A 19,544-nucleotide genomic window follows, 5' to 3' on the forward strand; every position below is an offset into this window, starting at 1 on the left:
CAAACATAGAGATCAAACACACACGCTCCAACACAAGTGATCGCACACATGTGATCGCACACGTGATCGCACACGTGATCAAACACTTGTGATCAAACACTTGTGATCGCACACGTGATCGCACACGTGATCGCACACATGTGATAAAACACACGTGATCGCACACGTGATCAAACACACATGCTCAAACACACGTGATCAAACACACGTGATCAAACATGTGATCAAGCACACATGCTCAAACACACGTGATCAAACACATGATCAAACACGCACACGTGATCAAACACACATGATCACACACGTGATCAAACACACGTGATCCAACACACACACGCTCCAACACAAGAGATCAAACACACATGATCAAACATGTGATCAAACACACGTGATCAAACATGTGATCAAGCACACATGCTCAAACACACGTGATCAAACACACGTGATCAAACATGTGATCAAACCCACGTGATCAAACACACGTGATCAAACATGTGATCAAACACACGTGATCAAACACACGTGATCAAACACACATGCTCAAACACACGTGATCAAACACACATGCTCAAACACACGTGATCAAACACACATGCTCAAACAAACGTGATCAAACACACGTGATCAAACACACATGATCAAACACACGTGATCAAACACACATGATCAAACACACATGATCAAACATGTGATCAAACACTAGTGATCAAACATGTGATCAAGCACACATGATCAAACACACGTGATCAAACACACGTGATCAAACACACGTGATCAAACACTAGTGATTAAACACATGATCAAACACACGTGATCAAACACACATGATAAAACACACATGATCAAACATGTGATCAAACACTAGTGATCAAACATGTGATCAAGCACACATGATCAAACACACGTGATCAAACACACGTGATCAAACACACGTGATCAAACACTAGTGATTAAACACTAGTGATCAAACACACGTGATCAAACACACATGATAAAACACACATGATCAAACATGTGATCAAACACACGTGATCAAACATGTGATCAAGCACACATGCTCAAACACACGTGATCAAACACACGTGATCAAACATGTGATCAAACCCACGTGATCAAACACACGTGATCAAACATGTGATCAAACACACGTGATCAAACACACGTGATCAAACACACATGCTCAAACACACGTGATCAAACACACATGCTCAAACAAACGTGATCAAACACACGTGATCAAACACACATGATCAAACACACGTGATCAAACACACATGATCAAACACACATGATCAAACATGTGATCAAACACTAGTGATCAAACATGTGATCAAGCACACATGATCAAACACACGTGATCAAACACACGTGATCAAACACACGTGATCAAACACTAGTGATTAAACACATGATCAAACACACGTGATCAAACACACATGATAAAACACACATGATCAAACATGTGATCAAACACTAGTGATCAAACATGTGATCAAGCACACATGATCAAACACACGTGATCAAACACACGTGATCAAACACACGTGATCAAACACTAGTGATTAAACACTAGTGATCAAACATGTCATCAAACACACATGATCAAACATGTGATCAAACACTAGTGATCAAACATGTGATCAAACACACGTGATCAAACACACGTGATCAAACATGTGATCAAACCCACGTGATCAAACACACGTGATCAAACACACGTGATCAAACGTGATCAAACACATGTTCGGATGATTACTTGAGTGTCTCCAGAGACATCTGCAGGTTGTAGCTCCTCTCCTGCTCAGGAAGTTTGGAGAACTCCACCAGGCAGGGGTGCTGCCTCTTGTTATCATCTCTCACCTGTACAGGAAACAACAGGAATTCATAGACCTGGTGTTATATTCAGCTCTCCATCAGGGGGAGCTGATGTGCCAACAAACTACAGGCGGGTGCAGCTCAGTAACTATGGTAACCTATAATATTCACATGTGACTTATCACTGAGGAAGACAATGACACACAGCTAACTGTTATAGCCTCACAACCATCCATCATTAAATACTCACGGCTCCGTAGGTCCAGCCCAGGTCGATCTTATTCATCACCCAAAGCTCATGAATGTTTTCTGCCAGTTTCTCCCGGATTCTCTCCAAGTGAGGAGGAAGAACGATCTGCACACAGAGACACGCCTTTTAGAACCTATACTGGACCCTGTCAGTACCCGGCATGAAACCTGTCAGTACCTGTACTAGACCCTGTCAGAATCTGGTCTGAAACCTGTCAGTACCTGTACTAGACCCTGTCAGAATCTGGTCTGAAACCTGTCAGTACCTGAGGTGGATCCTGTCATTACCAGTCCTGGATCCTTTCAATACCTGGTCTTGACCTTGTCAATACCTGGCTGGTGTCCACAGGTGTGGGGGTGAAGGCTGCCTGGCTCAGGGTGATGGTGGGTCCTAGCAGGTCTCTGCCCTCAGTCTGGTCCTGACTGGGCTCCAGCTTAAGCTTCTCCCGGGGTAACACGGCCTCGTAGCAGGGGGCGTAACCAGGAGGGGGGAGGAACTTAAACTCTCCATGACGACCCCCCAGTAAGAAACGCACTCTGCAGGGGAGAGGAGGGGGGGGGGGGGGGTCTCTGAACTCTGAACCACATTAAAAAGCATTTTGGTGACCTGGTGGTTCTTCTATGACTCACTTGACTCCTGCAGAAAAGCTGGCCACAGGGAAGAACAGTCCATCAGAGTTGAAGTTCTCGAACATGCCCTGCACCGGCTGGCCGTTGATCCTGAAAGAGATGCTGGGAACGCTCAGATCCAGACAGCAGCTCACCACGTCCTCCGCCCTGAGGAGGTGCTGGTTAGGGGAGCTCACGGAGCGAGCGATGCAGCCTGTACAGGAAACACTGTTAGAACACCTGACACCTGGAGGTCAGAGGTCCTCAGAGCCGGAGGGGGCGGGGTTCATTCTTCTTTGTGTTATTTCAAAAGATAAATAGAAGCTGGTCAGAAATAAAACATGCACAAACATTACACACCTGACCACAGGTGGAGTCCATCAAAGCCGTATGAGTAGAGGTCGTCCCCCACCCCATTGCCCCCCCACCCCTCCCCCCCGCTTGGGAAGGGGGCATAGCCGTTTGTGTTGGCCCAGCCCAACCTCAGGTGAGTAGCCTCCGCTGTGATGAACGGCAGCGCCTGATCCACGATCAGCTCGTAGTACCACTTCCTGTACTGGGCGGAGCCATCGCTGACGCCCAGGAAGATGTTTGGACGCATGCTGGAGGTCGAGGAAAAAGAATGAGTGTGTGTGTGTGTGTGTGTGTATATATGTGTGTATGTGTATATAGGTGTGTATGTGTACGTGTGTGTATGTGTGTGTGTGTGTATATATATGTGAGTATATTTGTGTGTGTGTATGTGTGAACGTGTGTGTGTATGTGTATATGTGTGTATATGTGTGTGTGTGAGTGTGTGTGTGTGTGTGTGTCTGTGTGTGTGTGTGTGTGTGTGTGTGTCTGTGTGTGTGTGTCTGTGTGTGTGTGTCTGTGTGTGTGTGTGTGTGTGTGTGTGTGTATACCTGCTTACGTGGTTGCTCAGCCTGGTCTGCAGCAGCAGGTCTCTTCCTGGCAGCAGGTTGTCACAGATCAGATGTTGGTTTGAGCGAACAGCAACACCGTGACACACACACAGAGAACACAACACATCCAGCACCTGGACACACACCCACACACAGACACACACATCCACACACACACACACACACAGACACACACATCCACACACAGACACACACACACACACACACACACACACACACGTCCAAAGAAAAACAGAGAGAGCAGTGGTTCGGTCAGGAACATTCTTTTGGCGTCCCATAAAGATGACATCATCACTCTCTTAGCATCGTGAGTCAGACCGTCTGTAACTCTGATCATTCAAAACAAACTTTATCCAACACAGAGGGTCTGATTAACTCAACGTGTGCGTGTATTAAAATGTGTGCAAACTTGATAACAGCAGTTAAAAACATGTTATCTGATGTTCTGACAGCGTGCAGAGAGGAACGAGTCTTTATATGAGTAAAACAACTCGTATTGTTCATTGAGTATGTTTGCCTTAATGAATATGTAATATGAGGCGTTTCTGCCTCCGAGTGTAAAATATTTAAGTTAGTACACAATGTGATTTATCAAGTCAGGTAAAAATTGCTGTGGTTGTGACGTGTCTGAATTTAACATGTTTGACAGGAAGGTGCTGATCCAGGAGTTCAGGGTTAAACACAACAGGCTGCAGTTAGCAGGAGACACGGGCTCAATAAAAGAAGAGTAAAGATCGCTGTTGTTCCCCTCTCACACGTTAACATGTTTCAATGACAGAAACATAAATGGGATGCTTTTTTGATTTTGCTTCAATAATTGTTCATAAAGAGAAACAGCATGATTAAAGTAATATAACTGAACATTCACAGCCTGCATTCACATTTATGTCCCAACATTACATTTTAAACTGAGCATTTCCTTCTTCTCAGGTTGCACGTCTCTCTGGTGTATGACATGATGTATGACATGATGTATGATGTGATGTGTGATGTGATGTATGACATGATGTATGACATGATGTATGATGTGATGTATGATGTGATGTATGACATGATGTATGACATGATGTATGATGTGATGTATGACATGATGTATGACATGATGTATGATGTGATGTATGACATGATGTATGATGTGATGTATGACATGATGTATGATGTGATGTATGATGTGATGTATGACATGATGTATGACATGATGTATGATGTGATGTATGACATGATGTATGATGTGATGTATGACATGATGTATGATGTGATGTATGACATGATGTATGATGTGATGTATGACATGATGTATGATGTGATGTATGATGTGATGTATGACATGATGTATGACATGATGTATGACATGATGTATGATGTGATGTATGACATGATGTATGACATGATGTATGATGTGATGTATGACATGATGTATGACATGATGTATGATGTGATGTATGACATGATGTATGATGTGATGTATGACATGATGTATGACATGATGTATGATGTGATGTATGACATGATGTATGACGTGATGTATGATGTGATGTATGATGTGATGTATGACGTGATGTATGACATGATGTATGATGTGATGTATGACATGATGTATGACATGATGTATGATGTGATGTGTGACATGATGTATGATGTGATGTATGACATGATGTATGACATGATGTATGACATGATGTATGATGTGATGTATGACATGATGTATGATGTGATGTATGATGTGATGTATGATGTGATGTATGATGTGATGTATGATGTGATGTATGACATGATGTATGACATGATGTATGATGTGATGTATGACATGATGTATGACATGATGTATGACGTGATGTATGATGTGATGTATGATGTGATGTATGATGTGATGTATGATGTGATGTATGACATGATGTATGACATGATGTATGATGTGATGTATGACATGATGTATGACATGATGTATGACGTGATGTATGATGTGATGTATGATGTGATGTATGATGTGATGTATGATGTGATGTATGACATGATGTATGACATGATGTATGATGTGATGTATGACATGATGTATGACATGATGTATGATGTGATGTATGACATGATGTATGACATGATGTATGACATGATGTATGACGTGATGTATGATGTGATGTATGATGTGATGTATGATGTGATGTATGATGTGATGTATGATGTGATGTATGACATGATGTATGACATGATGTATGATGTGATGTATGACATGATGTATGACATGATGTATGATGTGATGTATGACATGATGTATGACATGATGTATGACATGATGTATGATGTGATGTATGATGTGATGTATGATGTGATGTATGACATGATGTATGACATGATGTATGATGTGATGTATGACATGATGTATGACATGATGTATGACGTGATGTATGATGTGATGTATGATGTGATGTATGACATGATGTATGACATGATGTATGACGTGATGTATGATGTGATGTATGACATGATGTATGACATGATGTATGACGTGATGTATGATGTGATGTATGATGTGATGTATGATGTGATGTATGACATGATGTATGACGTGATGTATGATGTGATGTATGACATGATGTATGATGTGATGTATGATGTGATGTATGATGTGATGTATGATGTGATGTATGATGTGATGTATGACGTGATGTATGATGTGATGTATGATGTGATGTATGATGTGATGTATGACATGATGTATGACGTGATGTATGATGTGATGTATGATGTGATGTATGATGTGATGTATGATGTGATGTATGATGTGATGTATGACATGATGTATGATGTGATGTATGATGTGATGTATGACATGATGTATGATGTGATGTATGATGTGATGTATGACATGATGTATGATGTGATGTATGATGTGATGTATGACATGATGTATGATGTGATGTATGACATGATGTATGATGTGATGTATGACGTGATGTATGACATGATGTATGACGTGATGTATGACGTGATGTATGACATGATGTATGATGTGATGTATGACATGATGTATGACATGATGTATGATGTGATGTATGACGTGATGTATGACATGATGTATGATGTGATGTATGATGTGATGTATGACGTGATGTATGACGTGATGTATGATGTGATGTATGACGTGATGTATGACGTGATGTATGACGTGATGTATGACGTGATGTATGACGTGATGTATGACATGATGTGATGTATGATGTGATGTATGACATGATGTATGACGTGATGTATGACGTGATGTATGATGTGATGTATGATGTGATGTATGATGTGATGTATGATGTGATGTATGACGTGATGTATGACGTGATGTATGACGTGATGTATGATGTGATGTATGACATGATGTATGATGTGATGTATGATGTGATGTATGATGTGATGTATGACGTGATGTATGATGTGATGTATGACGTGATGTATGATGTGATGTATGACGTGATGTATGATGTGATGTATGACGTGATGTATGACGTGATGTATGACGTGATGTATGACGTGATGTATGACGTGATGTATGATGTGATGTATGATGTGATGTATGACGTGATGTATGACGTGATGTATGACGTGATGTATGACGTGATGTATGACGTGATGTATGACGTGATGTATGATGTGATGTATGACGTGATGTATGACATGATGTATGATGTGATGTATGATGTGATGTATGATGTGATGTATGATGTGATGTATGACGTGATGTATGACGTGATGTATGACATGATGTATGACGTGATGTATGACGTGATGTATGATGTGATGTATGACGTGATGTATGATGTGATGTATGATGTGATGTATGATGTGATGTATGATGTGATGTATGATGTGATGTATGACGTGATGTATGATGTGATGTATGATGTGATGTATGATGTGATGTATGATGTGATGTATGACATGATGTATGATGTGATGTATGACGTGATGTATGATGTGATGTATGATGTGATGTATGATGTGATGTATGATGTGATGTATGACATGATGTATGATGTGATGTATGATGTGATGTATGATGTGATGTATGATGTGATGTATGACATGATGTATGATGTGATGTATGATGTGATGTATGACGTGATGTATGATGTGATGTATGACGTGATGTATGATGTGATGTATGATGTGATGTATGATGTGATGTATGATGTGATGTATGACATGATGTATGAGGTGATGTATGATGTGATGTATGACATGATGTATGATGTGATGTATGATGTGATGTATGACGTGATGTATGATGTGATGTATGACGTGATGTATGATGTGATGTATGACGTGATGTATGATGTGATGTATGATGTGATGTATGACGTGATGTATGATGTGATGTATGACACTTCATTCAAAGAACGAAGGGACGAAGAGAGAGGCACGTTTAGTCTTTAATAAGGATCTTAGTGTCCAGGCCTTCTTATGTTGTTGCCATGGTAACAAACATGGATTTTTAACTGTAACTGCTGGCTGATGACGGCCCTCCAATGTTTCTGTACACACACACATACACACACACACACACACACACACACACACACACACTGTATATTACTGAGTGACCTTGTGGTTGCGTCCATGTTTGTCCAGCAGTGAGATGATGGACTTGATGTGTCCCTCTTTGATGATGTTCAGAGCCTCAGGACTCTCCACCAGGACACAGTGAAGAACCTCCAGGATACCTGCACACACACACACACACACACACACACACACACACACACACACACACACACACACACACACACAGTGTTTCTTTAAGTTGATGAACTTTGAGTTCTTTCTGTGACATGTATAAAAACCACTTGTGACTCTGTGTGTGTGTGTGTGACTCTGTGTGTGTGTGACTCTGTGTGTGTGTGTGTGACTCTGTGTGTGTGTGTGACTCTGTGTGTGTGTGTGTGACTCTGTGTGTGTGTGTGTGACTCTGTGTGTGTGTGTGACTCTGTGTGTGTGTGTGTGACTCTGTGTGTGTGTGTGTGACTCTGTGTGTGTGTGTGTGACTCTGTGTGTGTGTGTGAGAGTCTGTGTGTGTGACTCTGTGTGTGTGTGTGTGTGTGTGTGTGTGAGAGACTCTGTGTGTGTGTGTGTGTGACTCTCTGTGTGTGTGTGTGTGTGACTCTGTGTGTGACTCTGTGTGTGTGTGACTCTGTGACTCTGTGCGTGTGTGTGTGTGTGTGACTGTGTGTGTGTGTGTGACTCTGTGTGTGTGTGTGTGTGACTGTGTGTGTGTGAGACTCTGTGCGTGTGTGTGTGTGACTCTCTGTGCGTGTGTGTGTGTGACTCTGCGTGTGTGTGTGTGACTCTGTGTGTGTCTGTGACTCTGTGCGTGTGTGTGTGACTGTGTGTGTGTGTGTGACTCTGTGTGTGTGTGTGACTCTGTGACTCTGTGCGTGTGTGTGTGTGACTGTGTGTGTGTGTGTGACTCTGTGTGTGTGACTGTGTGTGTGTGAGAGACTCTGTGTGTGTGACTCTGTGTGTGTGTGTGTGTGTGTGACTGTGTGTGTCCGTGTGTGTGTGACTCTGTGTGTGACTCTGTGACTCTGTGCGTGTGTGTGTGTGACTCTGTGTGTGAGACTCTGTGTGTGTGACTCTGTGTGTGTGTGACTGTGTGTGTGAGACTGTCTGTGTGTGTGACTGTGTGTGTCCGTGTGTGTGTGACTCTGTGTGTGTGTGTGTGTGTGTGTGTGTGTGTGTGTGTGTGTGTGTGTGTGTGACTTGTGATCAGTGATGTCATGGAACAGGTGCTGGTCTACCTGAGGACGCCTCCAGTCGCTCCAGCCTGCTGATCAACCAATCCAACGAGCCCGAGAACTGAGCGCAGTTCTTCCTGTTCCCTCTGATCAGAGCCGCTGGGGGGGAGGGAGCATCTTCATTATCTACAGTTTGTCACTCTGAGCGTGTGTGTGTGTGTGTGTGTGTGTGTGTGTGTGTACCCAGCAGCTGGTACAAAGAGTTGAGGATGGAGCTCCAGGCGTCTCCTGCTTCTCTTCCTACAGCTTCAGTAAAATGAGCCGCGCTGCTGTAAACATGGAGACGATCGATGCACTCCAACACCAGGCTGATCATCCCCTGCACACACACACACACACACACACACACACACACACACACACACACACACACACAGTCAGAGTCTCCATCAGTATTAACATTGGGTCATAAATGTCCCAGGAATGTGAAATCCTTTTTAAAGCTGGAGTGGATGAAAGACAACAATTCCCAGAATGCACAGCACCGCAGGCCACTCCCTCTGAAGTAGAGGACTCTTGGTGCATTGCCGTGGTGTCGTACACATGGAGAAAACGAGTGAAACAGATGCTCAAGGCGGTTTGGTGTTTTGTTCATGTTGATGACGTATTACACATCAACTTTTTGCTCAAATATAACTTTTGACAAAAAGATTTGTCCCAGTTGGGAGGTTGGAAGGACAAGCCTTACCCCTGCATGGCACCTGGGCTCCACTGGGAAGTGACATAACTTTACAAACAACAAAAACAACTCATTCAAATAATAGAAAACAAAGAAATGAGTAATAAAAGGTGTGTGTTCTGTGTATCTACCTGTACATGCACGGTGTGTGTTCTGTGTATCTACCTGTACATGCACGGTGTGTGTTCTGTGTATCTGCACGGTGTGTGTTCTGTGTATCTGCACGGTGTGTGTTCTGTGTATCTGCACGGTGTGTGTTCTGTGTATCTGCACGGTGTGTGTTCTGTGTATCTGCACGGTGTGTGTTCTGTGTATCTGCACGGTGTGTGTTCTGTGTATCTACCTGTATCTGCACGGTGTGTGTGTTCTGTGTATCTACCTGTACATGCACGGTGTGTGTTCTGTGTATCTGCACGGTGTGTGTTCTGTGTATCTACCTGTACATGCACGGTGTGTGTTCTGTGTATCTGCACGGTGTGTGTTCTGTGTATCTGCACGGTGTGTGTTCTGTGTATCTGCACGGTGTGTGTTCTGTGTATCTGCCTGTACATGCACGGTGTGTGTATGTTTGCTCCATCATTTAAGCTTTATTTAGTTTTGCAGTTTGTCCCTATGAAACATTTCATCTTTGCTTTCCTGCTTTACGGTGAGATGAAGCTGCTTGGATGCAAATGTTCGCTGGTTTGTTGAGCAACTCTTTCCTTTGTTTACATTTTTTTTCCTTTCATTTGTAAAGATTGAGGTGGGAGGGGCTTTGATGCACAGGTGCAGTGTATCTGTTCACGTCACTGAGGAAGACTCTACGGTGAGTCTAAAGGGACAAAATAAGATGAAATCACTGCACTTCACTTCTTTTTAGATCTTAATTTATCATGATGGCCTTGTTAATACTGATAGTCATAATTATAAATATTGATTTTATTGACCTCCTGAAAGAGGTACAGTGCTCTTTTCTTTACAATAAACGAATATAGAAGTTTATACATATATAAAAAGTTGTTCCTGACCTCCTCCTGAAAAAGGTTCTGGCGGTTCTTGAGCGCTCTCAGGCGGTTCTGTTTGTCTTCGTGCTCCAGGTGATCTCCAGGAGGTTGGAAGTATCCAATCAGATCCTCCAGACTCAGACTGACTGAATCTATGGGTAGCTCTGGAGTGGAGCCCCGCCCCTTTTTCCTCAGAGAATCCAGCCCCCTGCAGCAGGTAGAGAGGGGGGGTATTAAGAGTGGTCGGTTAGACAACGCACACCCTGATTTCATCGTTCTCATTGGTTTATTCGTTGTAATGGATTTAAGTGTTTCTTTGTGTGCTATGGAGTGGTGTAGTGTGGTTGAAAATTTGTTTGCCCTTCCACTCTTTTCCCCCGAATCTTACACCTGTCCCCAATTAAAGGCCCCGGCCACACCCTCTCATGGCATCGCTTACCCCCGATGCCAGGTAGCCATGCCCACTCATAATAACAACCATGACAAGTACATTGAAATAATAACAGATGGGAGCGAATAGATAAATGGCTTCAACACTCTGCCCCCAATTGGCCATTATGTGACAATTCATATCAAAATAAAATCATAAAGAAGCCATTAACTCAAGATTGTCTTTGGGTAAAAAGGGGAAGAGAAGAAAAAGAAAAAATCTTCAAGAGTTCGAACAGTTCACCAAAGTCAAAAGTTCATCCTGGAGAGAAAATTAAGTTATCCTTTCGGAGTTCATCACAAAACAAATGCATGGTAAATATTCCTTTATCAGGACTTAAATTTGTAATATTCTGCAGGATAATTAGATAACACCAGCCAGCTGGTTTACTATATGTACACATATACAGGAGAAAATGTTATTTGATCCTTCTTAGTTTCTTAGCTCAAATTAATCATGATTTGAAGGTATTAAAGCAATTTATAATAGTCAACTTAAGGACCTAGTCGAGTAAGTCGGTCTGTCAGGTGTGTCGGGTCTGTCAGGTCATGTCTTTCAGGAAGCACAGCTTCGTAATTGGCCTCTCCAGCGTGCCGTTCTGGGTCTTGACCTTGACACGACGCACGTGTCCTCTCTTGTCAGGAAAGGTTTCCATGATGCGTCCCATAGGCCAGGAATTGCGTGGTGAGCTTTCATCGATGATCAGCACTATATCTCCAACCTTCAGGTTTCCTTTTACCTCGTTCCATTTCTGTCTCTCCTGCATCAGTGGAAGGTACTCCCGTGTCCAACGTTTCCAGAAGAGGTCTGATATGTATTGGACCTGTTTCCATCTTCTTCTGGAATAGATGTCACCCTTTTCAAAGAGTCCAGGTGGAAGAATGGGCATTCCTCTTAGTTGAAGCAAGTGATTAGGCGTAAGAGGTTCTGGATCTGTCGCATCTTCAGATATCACTGTGATGGGGCGGTCGTTGATGACCGCTTCCACTTCACACAGAGCTGTTTGCAGGCATTCATCATCCATGGTTTGTTCCTTTGTGATGGAGTAAAGGATCTTTTTAACTATTCGGATGAGGCGCTCCCATGCACCTCCATGGTGGGAACCATAAGGAGGGTTGAATGTCCACTTGATACCTTCGGTGTGCATCGATTGTTGGATCTTGTTCAGTTTAAGGTTAGCGAGTGCTTCTCTGAGTTCACGTTCCGTGCCAACGAAGTTTGTCCCATTATCAGAGACAATTTCCTTTACTTGACCCCTTCTGCAGATGAACCTTCGGAGTGCTGAGATACAGGAGTCTGTATCTAGGGAGTAAGCCATCTCCAGGTGTACGGCTCTACTGGCAAGACATGTAAACAGGGCTCCGTACCTTTTTACTTTGCTACAGCCTCTCTTCACTTCAATGGGACCAAAGTAGTCTAGACCGGTGTGAGTAAAGGGTGGTAAGTCAGGTGTTATGCGTATAAGGGGTAGGTCGGCCATCTTCTGTTTCATTGCAGCACTATGCCATCGCCTGCAGATTACGCAGTTGCGGGTTATCTTTCTAGCAGTTGAGTTGGCTTTGATGATCCAATATTTCTTTCTGAGCTTTGATGGCATCTGGTTTCGTCCAGAATGACCTACTAAAGAGTGAATATGATTCAGGAGTAGACCTGAGAAATGGCTGTCGTTGGGCAGAATGGCCGGATGTTTAGTTTCCTCCGACATTGCCGACCTGCTCAGCCTGCCTCCGACTCTCAGGATTCCGTTCTGGAGGACAGGGTCTAGTTTGTAGATCCTACTGCTCCTTTTCACAGATTGGTTCCTTTGTAAAGCAATCACCTCGTCTTGAAAGGATTGCTGTTGGACATAGGACATAAGAGATTCCTCTGCCTTGGTAAGATCCTCCACTGATAGTTGTTCAGTAATGTTAGTTTTTACGGATATTTGTGTGTGACCTGCTTTTTTCTGTAAACTCTGTTTTTTCAGAATCCATTTGATTTTCAGGAGCCATGCTGCTGATCGGATCAGTTTGTCCCATGATGAGAAGTGCTGAATGAAGCGAGTCAAAGGGCCTTGGCTTTTCAAAGCAATTGTAGCGAAGATAGCAGCAGGTTTCTTGATCTCCGGATCAGTGTCGGAGATTACAAGTGGTACTTGAGCAGGCACTGGCCAATCCGTTTCAGGTTGCAGAAGGAAGTCAGGACCTTTTAGCCAGCGTCCCTCTCTGAGGAAAGTCTCAGTTGTAGTACCTCTTGATCCAATATCCGCTGGGTTGAGTTCGGTTCTTATGTGGTGCCATTGTGACTTGTGACTTAGATCTCCGATGGTAGATACACGGTTTGCCACATAAGTCTGAAATCTCTGTGTGTCATTTAGGATGTACTTCAGGGCAGAGGTGCTGTCTGTCCAAAAGACCGAGTCGGTGAGATTTAACTCGAATTCTCTTTTTAGCATTCTGTCGATCCTAGCGGCAAGGACAGCGGCTGCAAGCTCTAGCCTTGGGATCGTTACCACCTTCAAGGGGGCAACTCTTGCCTTTCCCATCACGAATGATGTGTAAACTAATCCATTGCTGCTCGTCATTTTCAGGTAGGTGGCTGTCCCGTAACCTCGCTCACTTGCATCACAGAAGTGATGCAGCTGGGCGCTACAGATGTTGATGTTTGAGGGTTTTAAGCATCTGTTGACCTTCAGATTATGGATCAGGTCAAGATTTTTCAGCCAGTCTTTCCATTTTTCTGCAAAGGCTGTTGGAACTTCTTCGTCCCATCCGCAGTTCAGCCTGCAGAGTTCTTGGAGTATAATTTTTCCTGTAAGCAGAACAGGTGCTAGAAATCCAAGAGGATCGTAACTGACTGTTGTTTAGGGGTTATCATGAAGAAGAATGTGTCAGAGTCTATGTTCCATCTCATGCCGAGGGCTCTCTCTACAGGCAGCTTGTCTCTGTCGAGATCCAAATCTTTTACCTCCTTAGCTCTCTCTTCTGCTGGAACAGCAGCAAGGACAGATCGACTGTTGCTGGTCCACTTGGTGAGCTTGAATCCACCAGTGGCACATGTAGCTCTCAGCTCCTGTACTAGAGAGACTGCTTGTCCTTCTGTGGAGACAGACTTCAGACAATCGTCCACATAGAAGTTGCGACGTATGGTGTTGAGGGTCTCAGTGCCACGTTTCCCTTCATTGTCGTCGGCAGTTCTTTTCAGTGCGGAATTAGCTCAGCTCGGAGATGAGACTGCTCCGAACAGATGTACCATCATTTGGTATTCTGCCAGTGGTTGACTGGTGTCACCGCCAGGCCACCACAGGAATCTAAGGAAGTCTGTATCATCCTTGGGTATCCTTACTTGATGGAACATTCCTTCAATGTCCCCCATCACTGCTACTGGTTCCTGTCGGAATCTGAGGAGTACACCCAACAAGGTGTTCGTAAGGTCAGGACCTTGAAGCAGCTCCGAGTTCAGGGACGTACCTTGGAAGGAAGAGGAGCAGTCAAAGACCACCCGGATTGTCTTTTTTCTTTTGTGGTAGAAGCCATGGTGAGGAATAAACCACAGTCTTCTGTCGTTCCGGGTGAGCTGTTCTTCAGGTACTCTTTCAGCGTATCTTTTCTTCAAGACGTCATTCATGAAGGCAATGTAATCATTCTGAAATGCTTCGTCTTTCTTGAATCTTTTGGTAAGACTTAGTGCTCTTTGTTCTGCCACCTTTCTGTTGTTAGGTAGACATATGTTATCCTGGCGAAATGGAAGTCGTATTTCATAATGGCCGTCTTTCTTTGTGATTGAATTGTTAACTATCTGGGTATCTGGGTAACTAACGGGTACCTGGGGCTGCAGCTGGATGACAAGCTGGACTGGTCGCCTAACATGGACACTACCTGCAGGAAGGGACAGAGTCGTCTGTACTTCCTGAGAAGGCTGGGGTCCTTCAACATCTGCAAAAAGCTGCTGCAGATGTTCTACCAGTCTGTGGTGTCCAGCGTCCTCTTCTACGCAGTGGTGTGCTGGGGAGGAAGCTGCAAGAAGAGGGACGCAGCACGCCTGGACAGACTGGTGAGGAGGGCCGGCTCTGTGGTGGGTACAGAGCTGGACTCACTGGTGAGGAGGGCTGGCTCTGTGGTGGGTACAGAGCTGGACTCACTGGTGACAGTGGTAGAGAGGAGGTCTCTGGACAAAATGCTCTCCATCATGGACAACACACACCACCCTCTGCACAGCACCTTCACCGGGCAGAGGAGCATGTTCAGTGACAGACTGCTGTCACAGTCGTGCTCCACGGACAGACTCAAGAACTCTTTTGTCCCCCTGTAGGCCATCAGACTGTACAACACTTCACTGTCACGGCAGGGAAGAAGCACACAGTGAACCCTGGACTCTTTTTTTCACCTTTTTCTAACTCCTCATCTGCACTGCTGACCTCAGAGTCAGCCCCCAGTTGGACACTTTAACGCATATTGATGGTCACCTTACTGAGCACAGGTCACTTTAACGATAATCACTCTAATCATCTGGTTCCACCCTACCGTATTGTTATGCTACATCTGTAAGGGTTGACATGATCACCCTAACTAGGTCAAGTTTCACTCTATTGTCTTCAACACTTAATGCTAATCTGCTCCTCAATAGTTGGGTACTTAAATAGCAATCACCCGAATCATCCCTGGTCTCACCTCTTTGTTTAGGACACTTAATGCTAATCACTGCTCACTGTTTTAACGACTGTTTAACGACTGTACTCACACCTCGGGCATAAACTCAAAGACCTCTGTACATACACCCAGCACACACAGCACACATGTTTTTCTCTCCTCACGGGTTAGGTACATTATTGTAGGTTATTGTTCGACTGGAGCCACACACCACCAGGAAACTGAGTTTTTGTTCAATTAAATCCTTTTATTTTAACATATATTACTCTTCAGTTGAACTGCTGATTGCCATGGTTCTAAAGGAAAAATAAATGAATTCATTACAGTATTTATTCAAACAAATCATATGCACAATCTTCAAATTAAGTACTTCAGTTGTCTAATAATTATCAGTCAAATAATAAATGTCAATCCTTTAAACAATCCAAAGTAGAAAGAAATCTTTTACTCACATTGGTCGTGGTCAAAAGACACATGGCAAACAGCAGTCCATTATAGAAATGTTTGTGAACAAAAGGGAGAAGAGCTTCTTCTGACCCCTATTTATAGGTGAGGAGGTTCTGCCCTTTACAACTTTAAACTGCAAGGCGTCTCCTTGTGGTGTGGAGGGGAATTGCTCTGCAGTTTCTTACAATTATGCTATATAAGTTTAAGTTTAATGCTAATGCCAACTGCACAGGTTTAACCTTTACTCTTAGTCACATAGGGGCTGCTAAATCTTGTTTGGGGGATTATTGTATACAGAGGGGAGGGGGAACAGCGGGTGTGTATTGCATTGTAACCGATGTTTTGTACTGTAACCAATGTCTTGTGTCTTGTGTCCTGCCTGTCTGTATACTGCTACTGGATGCCCTGAATTTCCCTCGGGATCAATAAAGTATCTATCTATCTATCTATCTATCTATCTATCTATCTATCTATCTATCTATCTATCTATCTATCTATCTATCTATCTATCTATCTATCCATCCTCAGGAACCTTTTGTCTTCAAACGAATGTTCTTGTTTCTCGTTGTAGGCCAACTCGGAGAAGTCCTGATTGTGTCGTTGGACTAGCAGTTCCTCCAATCTTGACACGGAAATACGGTTAGCTGTGATGCACGGTCGGCCATGCATATCTGCTTGTGCAATGCTTCCGAGCGGTCCATTTGTCGTCCAGCCTAAGCATGTTAGGACTGCATAGGGCCCATCGCCTTGACTGTTGATGACCTTTATTGGCTCTATTGCTTTTGGGACATTTGCACCAATCAGCAGTGTAACTTCTGCTCTGATGGAGTTTAGGTGAACGTCCTTCAGGTAAGGCCATCCTTTTATATCTGTCTCTGTAGGAATGTTCTCTCGACTAACAGGAATAGCATTCTGTGTGAAGACCTCTGGAAGTTCTATGAAGTCGCTGTCATCTAGGCTGCTAACTTCCAGTCCGCCTAAGGTATAGGTTTTCACAGGGTTTTCTTGTCCCATTGTTCGCAGTAGAATCTCAGTTTTTTTTCCTCTCACAGATAACTGTTCCATTAGTTCCTCAGTACAACATGTTGCAGTGCTGCCGGGATCCAGGAAGGCATATGTTTGTATGACACAGCTGCCTTTGTTGGTTTTCACTTTTACAGGTACGACTGCCAGTCTATGATCCGTTTTCCTGGCCCCTGTGTGCTCAGTTGAGACCATAGCGATGGTAACAGGATTGTTCTTGATGGGTGCTTGTTTCTCTTTCTCTGTAATGTCTGCTGAATTAAAGTTTTTAATATGCAGTACAGTGGGATGTTTCTTTTCACAGGAATGACAGGTAAGGCGATTTTTGCACATTTTACTCATGTGACCTTTAATCAAACAGCCAAAGCAGAGTCCATGTTTCTTCAGAAACTCAATTTTCTCTTTGTGAGAAATCTTTGACATAGCTCGGCATGCTTCCATCACGTGATCTCCTTGGCAGAATGCACAAGGCCTTATAAAAGCATCCTTGTTGACTGTACCGGTACACTGTAATTTTTCTCCTCTTACTTTTGTGTTATGGACCATGTTGGGTTCTGTGCGGGTTATAACTGGAGTAACTGCGGTGACAAAACTTTTCTTGCTGCTTGATTTATTGTACAATGAGTCAGTTTTGTGTTTTCTTAACTTTTCACCTCCAGTTGTATCTTGAATGTCTCCAAACACAGGATCTTGAATGATTTTGGCTTGTCTTTCAATAAAGGTTATCAGATCTTGAAACCTTGGTCTTTGCTGCGTTCTTTCCATTATGTCGCATACAGCAGATCTCCATTTTTCTCGAAGCTTAAACGGGAGTTTTGAAACCAGTTGCTTCATGTTAGAAGGCAGGTCCAGTTCTGTCATGTATGGAAGATCTTGGACTGCGTTGCCGCAGCTTCTTAAGTAAAGAGCGTAGCTGTGAAGAGCCTTTCCATCATCTGTTCGTATTGAGTTCCAGTTCAAGGCCTTGTCAATGTAAGCTGTTGTTATTTTGAAGTCATCACCAAAGTGATGTTTAAGCAGGCGTTTTGTTTCAGCATAACCACTTGTGGCATTCATATGAAAACAGCTTCGAACTAACTCATTTGGCTGTGCTGAAGTGTAATGCTCCAAAAAGTACAGTCGATCCTCATCGCTGTTGGCCTTTTCCTCGATGTTATGCTTGAAAGCTTGTATGAATGGTCGGAAAGAAAAAGGATCACCATTGAATACAGGCACTTCTCTTTTTGGAAGTGAAGCCTGTCTCTGCTGCATTACAAGCAGGTTTGCTAGATCCGTTTGTCTTTGCATAATGGTTGTGAGGTCGAGGCTCCCCGTCTGTCTCCCCGTCTGTCTCCCCGTCTGTCTCCCCGTCTCCCTCCCCGTCTGTCTCCCCGTCTCTCTCCCCGTCTGTCTCCCCGTCTGTCTCCCCGTCTCCCTCCCCGTCTGTCTCCCCGTCTCTCTCCCCGTCTGTCTCCCCGTCTCCCTCCCCGTCTGTCTCCCCGTCTCTCTCCCCGTCTGTCTCCCCGTCTCTCTCCCCATCTCCCTCCCCGTCTGTCTCCCCGTCTCCCTCCCCGTCTGTCTCCCCGTCTCCCTCCCCGTCTGTCTCCCCGTCTCTCTCCCCGTCTCTCTCCCCGTCTGTCTCCCCGTCTCTCTCCCCATCTGTCTCCCCGTCTCTCTCCCCATCTGTCTCCCCATCTCTCTCCCCGTCTGTCTCCCCGTCTCTCTCCCCATCTCTCTCCCCGTTTCTCTCCCTGTCTGTCTCCCCGTCTCTCTCCCCGTCTCTCTCCCCGTCTGTCTCCCCGTCTGTCTCCCCGTCTCCCTCCCCGTGTGTCTCCCCGTCTCCCTCCCCGTCTCTCTCCCCGTCTGTCTCCCCGTCTCCCTCCCCGTCTGTCTCCCCGTCTCTCTCCCCATCTGTCTCCCCATCTCCCTCCCCGTCTGTCTCCCCGTCTCCCTCCCCGTCTGTCTCCCCGTCTCCCTCCCCGTCTCCCTCCCCGTCTGTCTC

At 44.2% G+C, this 19,544-nt stretch overlaps 1 protein-coding gene across 1 annotated transcript in view; it reads right to left on the reverse strand.

Moving 5' to 3' along the window:
- Positions 1-19,544, reverse strand: part of LOC306842210 (ryanodine receptor 2-like) — a gene marked incomplete at its 5' end in the record, with an annotated part of 116,349 nt that overhangs the window by 80,976 nt on the left and 15,829 nt on the right. Inside the window, 10 exon segments of the mRNA XM_079372334.1 lie at positions 1,757-1,860; positions 2,066-2,170; positions 2,397-2,601; positions 2,695-2,887; positions 3,034-3,275; positions 3,576-3,709; positions 8,184-8,302; positions 9,377-9,472; positions 9,557-9,692; positions 11,060-11,243. Coding sequence (XP_079228460.1) covers positions 1,757-1,860; positions 2,066-2,170; positions 2,397-2,601; positions 2,695-2,887; positions 3,034-3,275; positions 3,576-3,709; positions 8,184-8,302; positions 9,377-9,472; positions 9,557-9,692; positions 11,060-11,243 — 1,518 coding nt within the window.

The sequence above is a fragment of the Symphodus melops genome (genome assembly GCF_947650265.1).
Source record: "Symphodus melops genome assembly, chromosome: 21".
Classification (NCBI taxonomy): domain Eukaryota; kingdom Metazoa; phylum Chordata; class Actinopteri; order Labriformes; family Labridae; genus Symphodus; species Symphodus melops.